General features: G+C 42.9%; 1 protein-coding gene across 1 annotated transcript in view; it reads left to right on the forward strand.

Moving 5' to 3' along the window:
- Positions 1-5,173, forward strand: part of EEIG1 (estrogen-induced osteoclastogenesis regulator 1) — a 55,029-nt gene extending 49,856 nt beyond the window's left edge. The window contains exon 12 of the mRNA XM_075835275.1: positions 810-5,173. Within this exon, the coding sequence (XP_075691390.1) occupies positions 810-855 (46 nt within the window). The 3' untranslated portion in view covers positions 856-5,173. The remainder of the gene's footprint in view (positions 1-809) is intronic.
- Positions 5,174-18,844: the final 13,671 nt, after the last annotated feature.

Below are 18,844 nucleotides of genomic sequence, written 5' to 3' on the forward strand. Positions count from 1 at the left end.
CTGAATAGCTCAATCGTACTACAGCGCTGTACGTATATACTTAACTATAGTAATGAGGACGGTCGCAGATTGGCCTTGTCAAGCACCTGAATTGCAGATCTGCCTATGAGGAGTCAGAGAAAGTTGATGACAACCCCCTATTAAAGCTGTAATGACAGCCAAGCTGAACACCTGTCCTGATAAGGTGCTCAGGTGCACTTTGGAATTTTGACATGGATGTCAGGGCATGCTGGGTGTTGTAGAGCAGGTTGAATACCACTGCTATAGGGGTTTGAGGATTGCAGTGCACAAACCCAAGATAAGTTTTAGCAGTAAGAGCATGGATAATCTGAGGCATTAAGTAAAGTAGGAATCCATAGATTTCTATGGAGGCCGTATTGCAGATCCATATTTGCTGCTTAGCATAGTAGAAAAAGTAGTTAATTAAAGGGGTGTTTAACCTGAAGTCTATCTTCTCTCCTATTGCTGTGCAGGGGATTGTAATATGTTGTTCCCTGTTATCAGCCATTTCAGGCTGGGGGATAGGCTATCTAGAGTGTTCTCCGATGTGATCTGCCCCCATAATCCATGCTTTGTCTCGCATCTCTCCTGAGAACCTCCTCCAGTAGCGTTATACCTGTGTGACTGATCGTATCAGCTCTTGTATTTTATAAGCTGCTGAGTTTAGGATCAGTGACCCTTTAAACACATCTGTTTGGTAAGATCTACCATATAGTATTAATACAGGTCTGGAAATACAGATCTATTTGAAGTTCCCATACCTCTCCCTATAGATAAACTTCTCTAATCCTTTGTCTCTCTCCTTTCAGAGTCTCTGCAGGAGTGTTTGAGCCTGTGGTCATTGAAATCCACTAAAGGCACAAGAGGATGAGGATCCAGTTCGGAGTCCCAGGCAAAGAGCCAAACGCACCATTCCAGGCAGCAAGGCTGAGATCTTCCCTACGTGAGGGGAGGACAAGACACCGCAAAGGTCTGGAAGCCCTTGACAGACTCCCTCCTGGTTCCCTCTGTTCTTGAGTCATCCTGGCACTTGTCCAGTTGTCCTGTGCACATATCCAGCGTGTTTGAGCTCTGCAACATGTGACAGTGTTTTCGTCTGCTTCTAATCACTCCGAATCTGACCAGGCATCTGGCGAATACACCCCAGACGCTCCTTACTCCAAGTCCTGCTCACCGCTCTGTGACGGCAGCGAGGAGACAAAGCATCGTTTTTACTGTGTGACAACTGCAGCCATTATTCTTATTTGCATGTTCCTTAAAATGTCTGTGTAACCTCTGCGTAGACCATGTCCGTGCTGTCCGGGTCTAACGTTCAGTGTAGAAGAGTCTCATCTGTGTCGTGAGGTTGCGGTCCAGGGAAACTGTAATTTGCAAAATCATTACTGATCCTGCATAAGGAGACCATTTAAAGGGAACCTGGCACCGGCTCCCCTTAAGTTTAGATTATATATATATATCCTGTCAATGCTAAACCAGTATTGTATTCGCTAAATTGCACCCTGAAGTGGAAACTGGGGTGGTGGGACGTGAACCCCACCTGCAGTTACGCCACTCTTCAGAATCCTTACTCTACAGGGAAGTGTCTTGTGACCTCTCTTGGCTCTGTTGTATAGTGGAGGGGTATAAGCCGCAAGCTATTTTCCAGTGGCAGGTTCCCTTTAATAAAATGTTCCCGGCATATACTAAATCCCATGGCGACCAGACTCGTTGGACTTGGATGTCTATTAGTTGTTCAGTGGGAACTAAATGACATAAGTGTATGACAAATGACACAAGGGCTTCAACCTCACAGGCAGATGATATTAACCTCTTCCATTTTTGCTCTACTATTATGGTACCATTCCTGTCATGTAAAGCTATGTGATTTCCTCCTGGGCTATTCTCCATCTTCCCTTTTAGTAGAAAGGCATCAGTGCAGAATAGAGGATAGTCCCTACACTAGATCATATAAAACAGCTGGACTGTTAACAGGGCACCCTCAGGAAGGGGGCCATGCAATGCAGCTGGACTGTAGACACCCTCTGGCAGGGGTCACGTGACACAGCTGGTCTGTGATTTAACCCTTAAGGACTCCTCGGGTAGGAGTCACAAAACACAGCTGAGCTGTGGAAATCCTTGAGGACGTACATGTAAGCAGCGGGGCTGTGAAGATACTCTAGGGAAGACACAGCTGGACAGTGAATCCCACAAGAGTGCACCTTGAAAAGTCGAGGGGCCGCCGTATTCTGTACTGGAACCTTTCTTCTACACATTCCATTAAAGAGAATCCCAAGAGCCAGTTGTCACCAGAGGTCAGCTGTGCGGGCCGCAGCTCCGGTCTCTCTCTGGACCCAGTCCTGGTAGATTTCCGCTCATTTGTACCCACTGTCGCATGGTGAAGACTGCACGATGATATCCTGAGCCAGCAGGCTGGTGTTTCATTTCATTCCTGTAGCTAATCTAGATTTTCAATGTGAAACTTTCTTCTGTGGCGTCATCTGGTGCTCAGGGCGGTTGTTGTGTGTGTTTTTGTTTTTTTCCCACTTCTCAAATTTTTTGTTTGATTCTGTCTGGATATCTGCAAGCCGAGGGAGCATTGCAGGATCCCTACTTTTTTGGCCTAGAAAAACACGTCACCTCGGACGAATACCACATTCGTCTTTGGAATCATCCCTCGAAATCTAGTCACCTGTTCTTTATCTTTCTGATTGTGACTTTTAATATTGTTGATATGAAACGTTCCGCAGAACTGGCGCAAAAGCTGCTATACCGTTAGCGTTCTGCACAAACGACCACTAATGTTTGGGGCACTTTAATGATTGTTTGGGCGTGGTGCAGGGAATCTGTGTCTGTGTTTATTAACATTTTTTCATCCCTATCGGGGGTCAAAGAAAATCTACAAAATTGTATATTTTTTTTTTTAAACAAAATTTTTTTTTTGTAGAATTTCTAGAGGCATGTAACTTTCTTTTTTTTATTTTATTTTTTCTACCAATTTAACTGCAATTTATTCATTTATTGAATCCTAAGCACTTGAGGGGTTAATTCACTAATCACCATTTTCTCAATACTGCGACAGGCAAGGGATTGATGCTTAGATTTGGTATTGGATTATGTATTGAGTAACTTGTCAAACTCTCCTTTGATAATAATAGTATAATTATAAGGGAGTGGTGGTTTGCAGTTCCTTCACTCTCCGGTATCCCAGTGATGGAGGTTATGCCGCCTGTGGCTCTCTAAGCAAGCTATGATTTTATTTAACTTCCCAGCATGCTTTTTGGGGAGAAATGCTTCAAAAATTGATGTGCCAAAGGTAATACTTCTGATTTTAATATGCAGTATGGTCTGAGCCGCAGGCCCCCTAATGTAAAAGGACCCGGCACCTATTCATAGTGGAGATAAATGTCTTGTGGGTGAAACAATATTGCAAATGCAGACTATGAATTGTGTTGTAGCTCAAATATAGGGCATTTGGTTCACCCCACAAAACTGCTCCCTCCACTGGAGTACAGGTTGAAGCACCTCACTATAGGACAATTGTGGCTTTATAATACTGGTAGTTAGTCTCAGGACTTCCCAACAGGATGATGGTTTTGGGCTAAGCCAACATTCGCACAATAATAGATTTTTTTTTTACTTCTTTATGTCAACATTTTGCAAGTTTTTTTAGCTATTCTGAACCCCCAAAAACAATTTGAACAATTTTTTTTAAAGGGTAGTTCATCTTAGAACGACAGGTAGTATGACCATGTTGACTCTAAGGCCAAAAGTAAAAACCACTAGGGTCACAAGTTGTGGGCAAAATTCTTTTGTTTGCCGGCATCTTCGCTAAACTGTCCTATTTAGCGAAAATCGCTGCAAAACTATTTGCTTTTGTAAAAAATGCAATTAAAAAACGCATTTTGACTGCGAATCCATGTGAATCCGGCCTTCGAGTCCCACTTTCATTGTCAAGTACAGCTTGTTAGCTAATCACGTAACAGATAAGCAATCTGTGCAGTGTGGATTGGTTATAAAGCTTTACATGACCAGTAAAGTAGATTTGTATCGGCAGCAGGAAAGATTTTGGGGCTCAATCGTTCCTGTAGGGCAAACTATAATGAAAAGCATTCTCTGGAGAAGTGTTCTCCAGCCTGTGGCACTCCAGCTGTTGCAATACAACAACTCTCAGCATTCCCTGAAAGCTTCTGCAGCTTTCTGTTCATGCTGGGAGTTGTAGTTTCACAAAAGCCAGAGAGCCATAGGTTATGGGCCTACATAACCCCCATAAAAAAAAAAGGGTGATAGACCCTCTATATGCTTAGACTGCAGTTTATGTGCTCTGGAAGTTTCTTAAATCCACGGCCAGTAAATCAAAGCCATATATTCTGACATGACATATCTAAGAAAACATGAGCATTCTGTATATCCTGCTGAACAACAGCGCTACCTGTTAAACTGGCCAAAAAGAGAACTGCATCCTCTCATAATCGCACATTAAAAAAAGGCTTTCAATGAAGCGAATCTATTTTTTAATAAAAAAATTATCACAATACAAAATTCATATTTTTGGGAGTCGGATAATATATTTTAATTAGATTTTTTTTTTACTTTGTAAAGGCACATTCTAGATCAGTGGTCTCCAACCTGTGGCCCTCCAACTGTTGTGAAACAACTCCCGACATGCCTCGACAGTCCCCGGAGTTATCGTTTTGCGACAGGTTGGAGCCCACCGATCTACATTATAAGAGTTGTGTGTATGTCGGCTTACCCTAAAACCGTGCCTGAATGGTACTTCTTACAACTAGATGAAATAACCACTATTTATTTTTTTCAAAATTAAATTCGAACAATGATGAATTCCAATACAATTTTGTTTTGTACTCAAATGATAAAGTTATATGCAGAGATATATATAAAAAGTCTAAAGCTATTTTTGCTAAGCGAAGGTCCAAAGGTGCACATAATTCAGAATCTATTGGCCTGGTGAAGAGTCTCTAGTTTTCCTAAAGCAAAAATGTAAAATAATTTCTGCTTCTATATTTTTTTTTCTTCTCCAGAGTTTGAGATAAAGCTCGGCACATTTCATTGTTTTTACATCTCGCCTGTTTCAATTGTTACGTTGTAATTGCTCTTCTGAATCCAACTGTAAACCCTGTGATCAGTGGCATTCGGGAGAGAATTTGGTAAAATAAAGTTCCGTTTGGTTAATGCATTTCTGTGTGACTGTTTAATTTTTTGGGGAGGGGGAGTCATCCAGGGTTTATATTCCAATATTTCCGTCATTATGGACAAATGTATAGATGTTCTATGGGGCATTCCCAACTCCTATCCTGTGGATATGCCATAAATCAGGAGGAAAAGATGGACCAACAGAACGGCGCTGCTAAACTGCAATGAGGATGATCAAAGTAATAAGAAATAATTTATTGTACAGGGCTACGCGATACATCGAACGGATGGCCTGATGAAGACATCAGTTCGATGTCGTAACGTGTAGCCCTGTACAATAAATTATTTATTATTACTTTGATCATCCTCATTGCAGTTTAGCAGCGCCGTTCTGTTGGTCCATCTTTTGCTCACATTTTTTCCTCCTGATCTCTGGCGGTAACATCTTCTGATTACCGGATCGGACATTGGCAGCAGCTTACGTTTGGCTTTCTACATTAAAACCCTCGCATACATACATCGCTTTTTGTTAGAAGGATGTCCAGATGGTAAAATGATCAGTGTCCGCTGCTGGGACCTCAGCGATCAGCTGTAATCTGTGCAGGAATCTGGTAGAAAGTGTTCAATTCCCCTGCAGCACCACCACTGGGGAAATAAGGCATTACATATTGCCTATTCAAATCAATCTTTAGCTGTAGTAAATATAATTTATTTTTTTAAATTTACATTTGTCTAAATGGGGAAATTTCTTCTAATTTCAGAGCGAAATAGCAAGCAGAGGTTTTTGGACTGAACTAGCAACTGGCATTTCTGCCTTGTAGCACTGGGTCCTATGATTTGAAAAGTAATTCCACTTAAATTTTTATTGGTATATAATTTTACAGCCTCACAGATGTCGTCATATATAACATATACTGTACATATATGGACAATGACGTCGGCAGAAGTTGTGGAGTCCCCAGGCAGAGCGTCAGCTGATGCTCTGCTCGGGGACTCCATTGATCGGAAACCCCTGAGTTGACCAAACATGACGTCGGGAGCAGCGCTGGGGTCCCGAGCAAAGCGCTAGCTGATGTTCTGCTCGGGACTCAAGCAATGGGCAATGTGATGTGACGGCCCCTTGCGGTCATGTTCACGAACAGCACATGAAGCAAGAGCTCAGTCGCGTGGGGCAGTGTCGGAGCGTCATCACTTTTAGAAAAGCTCCAGCACTTACTGAATAATTCACGAGGTTTGAACTGCACCACTTGGCACAGAATTTTTAATGAAAGTATATTCGTTAAAAACTTCGTTTCACATAAAAATATTATTGCAATGCAATTTTTGGTCACCTGGATAACCCCTTTAACTTGAGGTCAGACTACACAGGGTGTGTTTGTAGTCTGTAACCATGGAGACACATTTCTGATGGGACATTTAATAAAAGTTGCTTAATTTTATTTTATTTTTTATGTTCTATGCACTGGAGCAGTCCAATATACAGATCCTTGTATGCATAATTAAAAAGCATTTTGATTGGTGCTCTCTTAAGATGTGCATTTGTCTGGGTTATCAGTGGTCTCCAACTGGTGGCTCTCCAGCTGTTTCAATACTACAACTCCCAGCATGTCAACAGCCACATGCTGGGAGTTGTAGGTTTGTTATAGCTGCCTGGAGAGCGGACAGATGAAAACCACTGGTTTATCTTATTAAAATACCACATCACCGAGCCACATGACTATCTTGACATACCACGTATTCTTTTCTCCTCAAGAACAGCACCCTCTATGTAAACCGGCCATGTTTGTTGAGCTAATATTGTTCCATGGGCTGTTTTCATCTTTTTATACTACCTGCCCTTTGGATTTCTTAATGTTGTTAGCAACTGCAGAACAGGACAGAGATAACTTCTCACACACCCCACCCATAGGAGAACACGTACATAGTGATCTTAAATAGCTCCCAGCGTAGCACAGCCTCCCATTATCAGATAATGTATTACACCTCCCGGGGGCGCAAACCTCTCGTCTATTGCCACAACAGTAGTGCAGATGTAATTGATACTCTCCATAAATAACCGGTTTAAGGATCATTACTCTTAAAGTACAAATTTGTCAAAGGAGTAATCAATGTGTAAATTAAGACCCGGGTGATTTTACAGGTCAATCGCCATGGATCGCAGGGCTGTAATTATAAACGTGACCAGCCATGTCTAGGTCAAATGATACCCGAAGCCATGATGGAGGAAATCCAAGATGGCCAAGTGATACGGATGAGTTGACCAACAATGCGTGTCCTTGCCAATAATCTTCACATCTACCGGAATAAAGCAAACTTTTATCTGGTGTATCAGTCATAACCGTTAGGGTCTTTTTACACGGGCAGATTTTTGCCTATAAACGAGCGCCGCTCAATATAGTACAGATCACTGTGCCCTTTTACACAGGCCAATGAACGGGAACTAGCGTTCTGTTCCCCCGATCATCGGCCCGTGTCAAAGGGTCTTTACTGTCACACTATTTATCCACAATCAGGTGATTATTTCCTATGTGAGGCAGGAGATTGGAGAAAGGATCTGCTTTTTTTTTTTTCAGAAACAGCGCCACACTTTGACATGGGCTGTGTCTGGTATTGCAGCTCAGGCTGAGCTGTAATAAGAGAACTAACATAACATGCCCATCTTTCTTCTATGTTTTTGATCTGAAGTTTCATTTATACATTGAAATAATCTATGGAATCATCTTCATGACCACTGTCTGTCAAGATGGTTTCCTGTTTTCTCCCAGACAGGCAGCAAATCCAACACCAGATACGAGGTTCAGGGGTGATATGACTTCCTTGTGTCATCTGCATGGAGCGCAGGGAACAAGTTCCTATAGAGAGAAATTGCGTCAGTGCATTTAGAACAAACCCAATAGAGACCAAGGGAATTGTGGACCCACCAGGAACGTTTAATGGAGAGGATTACGACCAGGTCGAACATCATAGATGTACATAGATTTTTATATGATTAATCCAGAATACATAATGATATTGGGATTGCTGCAATAATTGTGTGTCCTATAATGTGTTTTAAAATTCAAAAGGGTTGTCCAGGATTAGAAAAAGGGTCTTATTTTTTCCAGAAGCGGTGCCGGGTTTGTCCATGGGCCGTCTTGTATTGTAGCTCAGCCCCATTCCAGTGAATGGGGCTGAGTTGCAATACCAGACACAGTCCATGGTCAAGTGTGGAGCTGTTACTCGAAATAAAAAAAAAAGACGCTAACACTAGCTTGTGATGTCAAATGCCTAAAAGGTTTTTGTTTTTACTTCCGATAGAGAAATATCCATTTGGTTCCAAGCATTGGCCAGTCATAGACAAGAAGTCCTCTGGAATGTGCTACCCCAGACAATCCGATTAATTCCCAATATCCACAGTTTTAAACGTGCCCTGAAAACACATCTATTTAGACAGGCCTATAACATTCCCTAATCTGACTCCTTTCCATGGCCCTCCATTTAGATTAGTCATCAGAATAAGATTCCCTCACACTCCTTCTCTTCATGTCCGTCATACACGGATAGTGGCTGGTGACCGGCTCATGCAGCTTTATGTTACCACCGCATGTGTATAAAAATGGCCGGACTATTGTGCAGAACAAACACTGTTACACTTTGTGTCTCCCTTATGTCCTCATAGATTGTAAGCTCTTGCGAGCAGGGTCCTCACTCCCCAGGTTTGAATTGTAAATGAACTTTGTCACTATGTAATGTCTGATATTGTTTGTTTCATGTTCCCTCTAAATTGTAAAGTGCTGCGTAATATGTTGGCGCTATATAAATAAAGATTATTATTATTATTATTATTAGCAGTCCCCCCATATCATTGTCTACTTCCATTTCCTGCTCGGGTTTTAGATGGCCCTAATCTGGCCACATATTAGGGACCACATCTAATGCCACCCCAACCCTCACTTCCCGCTACTATTCTGCGTGGTATCATTCTCTTTATTTCATCGTCATCCATACGATCTACTGCCAACCAAGTGATAACTTACTCAAACTGTGTACTCACCAAACAAGAAGTACGCGGTTAGTGACACGGCAAACATGACGAGGATGATGTTCCCTGGGCCCACGTCTTCAGCCTGGCAGCTGCTGGGACAGGCACATGGACTCTGCACAGAGATCTCCATTACTTCAGTAATGTCCTCGACCAGGGGGAAAGTGACCATAGAGACCGAGCTGCAGTTAAAGTGAACAACTGCTCTCAATGGACTTTCTTGTGAGGCTGAGGGGAGAGAATTGTTATACGTTAGCATGTATATTGATGTTAGACTATCTTTCATGGCTCTCCTATTTGCGGACTAGTCTTTCCCTCGTGTAACACCACATCTGCGATGTAGCGAGAATTATTTCGTTGTCTCTAGTCCCTGTACTGTAGCATAAACACTTAGAGGTAAAAACGCAAGTACATAGAAAAACACATAAAATTGCAATAGGAATGTATGCGGTTTTTGGATGCGATTTTTGCGGAACCTCAACGTCTGAGTACACCCTTAGGACTTGTCCGCACGTAACGGATTTGCTGCAGAAAATTGCAGCATTTGCGCATCAACTAGCAGAAATTCGCACCATTTTAAGCATTTTTTACTACGGAGTATAGTGTGGATTTTTGTTGTGTTTTTTTCAAGGGCTGTATGATGGTGATTTCTTTTTCCTGTGATGTTATTTCCACCCCCTGTAATAAATTCCGAAGCGTTTCATTACACGGTACATCAGAAAAAAGCAGCAAATCAGTCCTCTTTCCGCGGCAATAATTGACATGCTGCGGAACTAAAATTACGCACTTCTGGTGAATTTCTGGACTGAATTTTTCCGTAGCAGCGTGTGGATGACATTTCTGAAATCACACTCGCTTTGCTGTTCTGTATTCCGTGGCGTATTTTCCGTCCGCAATTCCGGATGGAAAATACGCAGCAATTCTGTTATGTGTGGATAAGCCCTTAGAGTGCAGTGGTCTCCAATCCAGCTGTTGCAAAACTACAACTCCTAGCCTTAGGCTGGAGACCATTGTCATAGCGTATAAAAATTATATACATTGTGGCGCAATTAGATGTATGGCGGTGGAACCGGGTATCGGTTGCTGATCAGGGTGTTGTTGGTAGACTGACCCTTACTATTCATTGGGAATCTCAATATTGTGTCGGTGACATAACAAGAATACAATCCGTGTCTAGACTGTGTTGCTGCTAGCCGACTTTATCATCATCGGGTCACATAGCGCAATTGGGCTAAGTAGCTATTAAAATCAAAAATGCAGACCAGGCCGTTAATACAGTCCGGCGTGCCGGCCCCTCTTGTTGCCAGACCTGACGGTTTGCCAGGCAATCTGTAGTAAAAAAGTGAAGGGACAGATACCCGGTCATTATTGCCTTATAATTTATACCGCTGCATCAGGAAATGGACTTCAGCGTTCACATTTTATATTGCTGTACAAATGGGGCTTTTCCGGGAGATTCTACAATGTATACATGTTTTACAGGAACCTATACGACCACGCTACACTATTGTATTCAGCTGGGGGCTGCTTTGTGTTCTCTGACTTTTATTTTCGGGGGAAATTTCCTAAGATTTCAATTTATTATATGAAAAACCACAAAACTGGGCCTTCAGTGTATAACTTCCACATGTGATATTTGATCTTATAATTGAAAAGGACATTTATAAGATACACTGGTGGCTGCTATGTACTTCCACTATACAGCTACGAAAGCAGGAGTATGGGGTCTATACGAGGCAGGGTATATATCTGAAAAGGACATTCGAGGGGAGTATTATGCAGAGTCCTGTCCGTCAGGTGCTCTTAGCCAATCAGCATTGAGAAAATCCTAGCATTGCTAATTGGCTGAAAGAAGGTGACAACATTTCACAATGCTCCTCCCACATGTCCTTTTCAGCTGGAAGCCAGGTACAGTCTAGAACCCCCATACTCTGGCTCCGGAAGAGGTATAGTGGGATCTTTTAGCATTTGGTGGTTTACATAGAGGACGGGGCCTCATGGCAAAGGTAAAAAATTAGGGTTGGCATCAAAACATCACTAACCACCTGGAACATTTTTGAAAACATTTTCCACTCCAGTGCCTGTGGAAATCACAAGACTATGCACGTTCTTGCTGCTACCCATTAAATTAGGCGCAAGACAACCCCGGAATGGGCCTGCCTTTCTCAAGGGGCACTGTTGCAGCCTCATGGGCTGACTCTATGGTACATTTGCCTCTTGCCTATGTTTTCTGATAGTGGAGTATTAAAAAGGGGCATAAACGGGTCCTGAAAACAGTTGCAGGTTTCAAACCCTTTATCAGACAGAGGGGAGATTTTTAAGGTCTGTTATGGCACGTTTGATTTTGGTTTTCAAAGAGGGGTAACAGGGATGTAGTAGGGATGTGACAAGGATACAGTAGGGATATGACAGGTATACAGTAGGGATGTGACAGGGATACACTAGGAATGTGACCGGGATATAGTAGGGATGTGACAGGGATACAGTAGGGATATAGTAGGGATGTGACAGGGATGCACTAGGGATGTGACAGGGATACAGTAGGGATGTGACAGGGATTCAGTAGGGATGTGACAGGGATGTAGTAGGGATGTGACAGGGATATGACAGGGATACAGTACGGATGTAGTAGGGATGTGACAGGGATACACTAGGGATGTGACAGGGATGTAGTAGGGATGTGACAGGGATACAGTAGGGATGTGACAGGGATGCAGTAGGGATGTGACAGGGATAAAGTAGGGATGTGACAGGGATGCAGTAGGGATGTGACAGGGATGTAGTATGGATGTGACAGGGATACACTGGGGTTGTGAGAGGGATGCAGCAGGGATGTAGTAGGGATGTGACAGGGATGAAGTAGGGATGCACTAGGGTTGTGACAGGGATGCAGCAGGGATGTGACAGGGATACACTAGGGTTGTGACAGGGATACACTAGGGATGTGACAGGGATACACTAGGAATGTGACAGGGATGCACTAGGGATGTGACAGGGATGCACTAGGGATGTGACAGGGATACACTAGGGATGTGACAGGGATACACTAGGGATGTGACAGGTATACACTAGGGATGTGACAGGGATACACTAGGGATGTGACAGGGATGCAGCAGGGATGTAGTAGGGATGTGACAGGGATGAAGTAGGGATGCACTAGGGTTGTGACAGGGATGCAGCAGGGATGTGACAGGGATACACTAGGGTTGTGACAGGGATACACTAGGGATGTGACAGGGATACACTAGGAATGTGACAGGGATGCACTAGGGATGTGACAGGGATACACTAGGAATGTGACAGGTATACACTAGGGATGTGACAGGGATACACTAGGGATATGACAGGTATACACTAGGGATGTGACAGGGATACACTAGGGTTGTGACAGGGATACACTAGGGATATGACAGGTATACACTAGGGATGTGACAGGGATACACTAGGGATGTGACAGGGATGTAGTAGAGATGTGACAGGTATACACTAGGGATGTGACAGGGATACACTAGGGATGTGACAGGGATACACTAGGGTTGTGACAGGGATACACTAGGGATATGACAGGGATACACTAGGGATGTGACAGGGATGCACTAGGGATGTGACAGGGATGCACTTGGGTTGTGACAGGGATGCACTTGGGTTGTGACAGGGATGCGGTAATTACAAATGTATAACCATCTTTAATACTTTAGACATTTATCATAAGTCATGAGACTTAATTTCTTTATCGCCAACACGCATGCATCCTTAAGACACCATTGATACCTTATCCCCTCCGTTTCCTGTACATATAATAGGATAAACTCTTTCAAATACCAGACAGACGGGCATTGTTTTAGCTTACGAACCTGCGACAAAGCACATTAACCCAAAAAATCCTGTAATCTTGTCTTAACCTGCATTATGGCATGTGAAGGAATTACACAGAGTCACAGATGATCTCTGGAACTTCTTTTCAGCACAGAGTTGAACACAAATAAAATCAAATATTTTACAATTTACCACGCAGGACACGAGGCAGCCACATATCGGACAGTTGTATCTAATGCCCCTATATGAACTGACTGGCTAAAGATTCATGCACACAGTCATATTACAGCTCTGTTTTATAGGGAGCCGAAATAGGGTTTCCATAGATGTGAATGGGGCCTCTACTGTAGTTCTGTATGCCTCCAATTTCAGACAGCGTTCCTACAAATCTGACAGTAAAAAAATGGTGGCATGCTCCATCAGATACAGTATTTACAGCGGCACTGCTTAAAGGAAGGAATATCTCAGCGCATACGGACGTGTGTATACCGCCCAACCGTCCCGGATTCAGCGAGACAGTGCCGGATTCCGAGCGGTGTCCCGCTGTCCTGGACGGCCGGGGGTATGTCCCGCTGTTAACTTTATCTGCATCCTCAGGACGCAGATACAGTTGAACCCAATACTGAAGCAGGGAACCATCAGCTCCCTGCTTCAGAATTAGTTCAGAGCTGACCAAGGACTCCCTGGGCATAGCGCTATTTTAAGGGCTGTGCTCGGGGAAGCCCTTGATGTCGCTGTCCATATATGGACAGTGATGTCAGTGGCTACTGATTGAGCAGAATCACCGTTGCCGATGATCTGGCCGGGGGTTCTGCTTCTAGAGGAAACCCCTGAGGTCACTGTCCATATATGGACATTGACGTCAGGAGCTCCTCCTGGAGCGGAATTCCCGGCAAGAGTTGGCAATGGGGATTCCGCTCAAGCAGTAGCCACTGATTTCACTGTCCATATATGGACAGTGACATCAGGGCTTCCCTTTAGGAACGGAATTCCTGGCCTATACTCTGGCTGGGGATTCCGCTCCTAGAGGGAATCCCAATGGCTATCTACAGGAATCGGGGGGGGGGGGGGGGGGGGTAGCGCTATCTACAGGGGGGGGTGCTATCTTCAAGGGGGTGTGGCACTATCAACATGGACACTGTGGCACTATATAGGGGCACTATTAACATGAACACTATTTACCTGGGCACTGTGACACTGTCTATAAGGGCACTGGTACTTTATATGTGGGCGCTGGCACTAGGGGCAGCTTTGGGGGCATTATACAGTATAAGGGCAGCTAGGGGGATTTATACTGTATGGGGCAGCTATGGGGGCATTATGTTGTATGGGGGCATTAAGCTGTAAGGGGCAGCTGTGGGGCATTATACTGTAAGGGGGCATCTGTGCGGGCATTATACTGTATGGGGGCATTATACTGTATGGGGCAGCTATAGGGGCATTATGTTGCATGGGGCAGCTATGGGGCATTATGCTGTATGGGGGAATTTGTTTGGGCATTATACTGCATTGGGGCATATGTGTGGAGATTATACTGGCATCTGTGTGGGCATTGTACTGCATGGGAGAATCTGTGTGGCATTATACTGTATGGGGGCATCTGTGTTAACTTTACACTGTATGGGTGCATCTATGGAGGCAGCTGTTTGGCATTATACTGTGTGGGAGGCACTATGGGAGCATGATACTGTGTGGGCTGAACCGGGTGTATATGAGCAAGGTTTGGGTGGGATTAAAGGCGTGGCTTAAAAGAAAAGAATTGCCGTGCCGCATCTGTTGTCCCTTTTTGTGATACTTCAAAGTTGTGAGGTATGCGTGTACATGAGTATAACAAATTATATCTATGCATTTATAAACTAGGCACATATAGAAAAACCTGCCAAGCCAGTCCTATACAGCTGTCTAGTCAATTTTTAATGGTATCTCCACTCCCACTCATTACATATTTATCCTAAGGACCCATTCATATCTCGTGTATGGCCTACATAACAAATAAACATTTAGAAGAAAAAAAAAAATGATGACATCGACCCTCTGGCGGTGACACGGTACCCTCTACCGTATCTAAATCATGGCCACTGCCTCTGTAATGATCTTCGGGAAGGAGGCAGCGAAGCAGCTGAAAATCTGTAGAGCAGCGGCGCCTAATAGTCTGCGCCTGCTTAAAAGGCTTCTTTTTTTTATGTTCATCATTATCTCTTCCTTTATGTCTTTTAATTTTACAATCATAGATGCAATTATATGTGAGTACATTTATCTAATGTTTACCTTTTATTTTATTTAGTGTTGACCGCTTTTTAGCTCGATGTGAACTATAGCTGCATTTTCTAAAGGGAGCCTCAAAGCTGTTCTATCCCTTCCCCCATGCTTTACACTGCAGCTCTACCTATCGAAATTAATTTTAAATAAGCATAACCCTACAAGAAGCTCAGCAGGTACAAGCATATCTAAGTTTTACTACTGTAAGGAAAAAAATATTATAAACTACAAGCAACTAAACCAGGAAAGGGAGAAACACATTAATGGGGTTGTCTAGAATTAGAAAAAAAGGTCGTATTTTTTTATCCAGAAACAGCGCCACACTTGTCCATTAGTTCTTGCTGGTATTACAGTTCTACTCCATTTAAGTTAACGGGACCAAGTTGCAGTACCAGACACAGCCTATGGACAGGAGTGGCGCTGTTTCTGGAAAAAAAAAACAGACCCTTTTTTCTAATCCTGGACAGCACCATTAATCCCCATACATATGAGCCTCAATATTGGGGGTCATGAAGTTCGGCTTCATCCTGTTACTACTCTTCTCTTATAATCTGCGCTTTACCACATTTTGTGTCTTCCATGACTTACTTCTGTATGTGACTGACAACATTTTGCTCTCGTTGCTGTATATGAACTGGTTGCCATCATGCTTTCCATATCCTGTATACTGGGGGACACTTTCTTTTGCCTCTGGGTCTCTACATAGAAAAAGCAAGAATATTATTTTCTATAATTTTTTTAAATTAAAACATAAATGGAAATATAATTATTATCATCACCAGCACCAACGTCTTTCTAATAATAAAATAAATGTGGGTTTTCCTCCATATTCTGTTAAAGAGATTTGTCCAGTATTATGTAAAGAAAGATAGGGAATCTTTCCACAATCTCTGCTTGCTTTCAGAGAATGAAGCAATACTAGGGGAGAATACCTCTGAAATACGACATGTATGGGTGCCACGTCATGCGACTGTGTGTATGTTTCTTAAAAAGGTTGTCTTCCAGGCTAATACATTTTACCTGCACTGATACATTGCAGCAAACTATCAGAAGATTTGCCCTTCTGATGTATTCAGCTGATGTATTTGTATTAATTATAATTATTTGAGAGGTTTTATAAAGAATACAACATGGTTATTTCAGTAACTTAGGAACGAGATGTTCACAGGGATGAATGTCAGTACTGTCTCCGTATATCCTGCTATATAGCGTGTATACGTAACGTGTACACTATATTTTATATCATTATAGAAATGATAGGACGCCTTTGCTTTACATTACCTGGACACCACACACACTGCCACCTGGGAGCAGTTCACGAGGGCCATAGGTTCACTGAAAGGATGGCAGGGGCTGAAGGTTACCGACTGCTCCACTCTTTTCCCCTCCACTTCACGTTGCACTTTCCTGTTCCGTATCAGAAATCCCTCCATATTTCCTAATGCCGCCAGATTAACAACCCCAGAGCCATCCTTCATTAGGCACTTGCAGGGGTTCACTTTCATACAGCCGGTGGTATCCCCCAAAACTAGTCCCAAGCATGAAAGAAGCGCAATGTGTCCTGTGGCCATAACTGAGGATCAAGGCAGCAGCACGCACAGCAAATCTATAGCACATAGGTGACAAATAGTACAAATGATCCCAGCGTATATTAACACTATACTGTCAGGGAGGACCTCTGAGCGCAGCATTGCATTGATCCTGGCGGGTGCAAAGAGATAAGTGTGTGGCTGGGTTTTTATGGGGGCTTCTGTGGCTGGCACTTATTGGGGTTGTTGCGCAAGGGCACATTGGCATGGGGTATCTGTGGTTGCCATTTATTAGGGCTTCTGTGGCAGACATATTGTCATGGGGCATCTGTAGTTGGTATTTAGGGCTTCTGTGGCATACACATTGTCATGGGGCATTTTTGGTTGGCATTTAGGGCTTCTGTGGCAAGCTCTTTGTCATGGGGGCATCTGTGTTTGGTATTTAGGTCTTCTGTGGCATACACATTGTCATGGGGCATCTGTGGTTGGCATTTAGGGCTTTTGTGGCAAGAACTTTGTCATGGGGAATCTGCGTTTGGCATTTAGGGCTTCTATGGCAGGCACTTTGTCATGGGCGCATCTGTGGTTGCCATTTAGTAGGGCTTCTGTGGCAGACATATTGTCATGGCGCATCTGTGCTTGGCATTTAGGGCTTCTGTGGCAAGGACTTTGTCATGGGGCATCTGTGGTTGGCATTTATTAGGGCTTCTATGACTGGCACATTATTATAAGATTAGTGTGACTTTATGTAGGGAATTTGATGTGAGGTGCCTATTTTTGATCTCTGGATGTTAGAGATGATGTAATCTTGATGGGTAGGTTAAGGGGTCGCGAGGTGTTCAGTCCCTATTGCAATTGCTATACCTGCAGACCCTGTCACCTTCTTCCCATACCTTGAAGGAGAGAATCGCCACTAGGTCTATTTCCCATTCCCTTCGTTGTCCCTTTAACTTTCAGGTTTAGAGTCGGTGGTTTGAGAGATTACTCTGGATTAAATTAGATTTTGGGACTATTTTGGGCACATGTCTGACCAGGTGGATGTACAGACCATCAGGTGCCAGACTAAAGGAACTTTATATTTGTACCTGGGTGTCACAGTCCTCATTTTCTCTCTTCCAAGCCGAAGTCTTAATACAGATCTAAGAAAAAAAGAGATTCTTTCATGTTTATTTTTTACTACCTCATGAAGGGAACTTAATGTTTCTAAAATTACAGGGAAGTCAGATGAATAGGTGCCGTGTAACAGGATTAGAGGCAAGAATCAAACAGTAGAGGCAGTTCTGCTTAAATACCATCCACAACTAGAAATAAACATAATGATCAGGTTGTGACTGTAAAACATGTTGTTCTCTTCTACACGGAGGCAGCAGGAACTAAGGAATCCGAAAATACTGTGTACACCGTAAAAGTAAAATAAGATGGAGTCATCTTCCTGGAGTTTGCATTATTTAGAATGAGTTGTACTATGTGATGGCGACTGCTGTGTTATCATTTACAGGGACGACTCATACTCTGCAATGAATCACTTTCTGGCCCCACTGTTTGCCAAGCAGCAGCCAAAATATATTGAGAGCGTTGCTTAGCAACAGAATCCACAGCCAGTGAGTGACACAATCAAGTCTCCATGCACTTGTGGAAATCTGGATTTGTCACCCACATTTACTAAAGGTGGATATTGGTCACGGCTGCACCTTGGTATATATATATATATATATACACACACACACACATACATACATACATACATACATACATACATATATATATATACACACACACACACATACATATATATATACACACACACACACACACACACACACACACACATATACATACATATATATATACACACACACATACATATATATATATATATATATACACACACACACACACACATACATATATATATATATATATATATATATATATATACACACACACATACATACATATATATATATATACACACACACACACACACACACACATATATATATATATTATTATTTTTGGGTGCATGTCTGGACTTTTCAGGAGGGGTATTTTTCAAGCGTCAATGAAGAGTTGCCAAGAATGGCTAACT

Source organism: Rhinoderma darwinii, chromosome 8 (assembly GCF_050947455.1).
Source record: "Rhinoderma darwinii isolate aRhiDar2 chromosome 8, aRhiDar2.hap1, whole genome shotgun sequence".
Classification (NCBI taxonomy): Eukaryota; Metazoa; Chordata; class Amphibia; order Anura; family Rhinodermatidae; genus Rhinoderma; species Rhinoderma darwinii.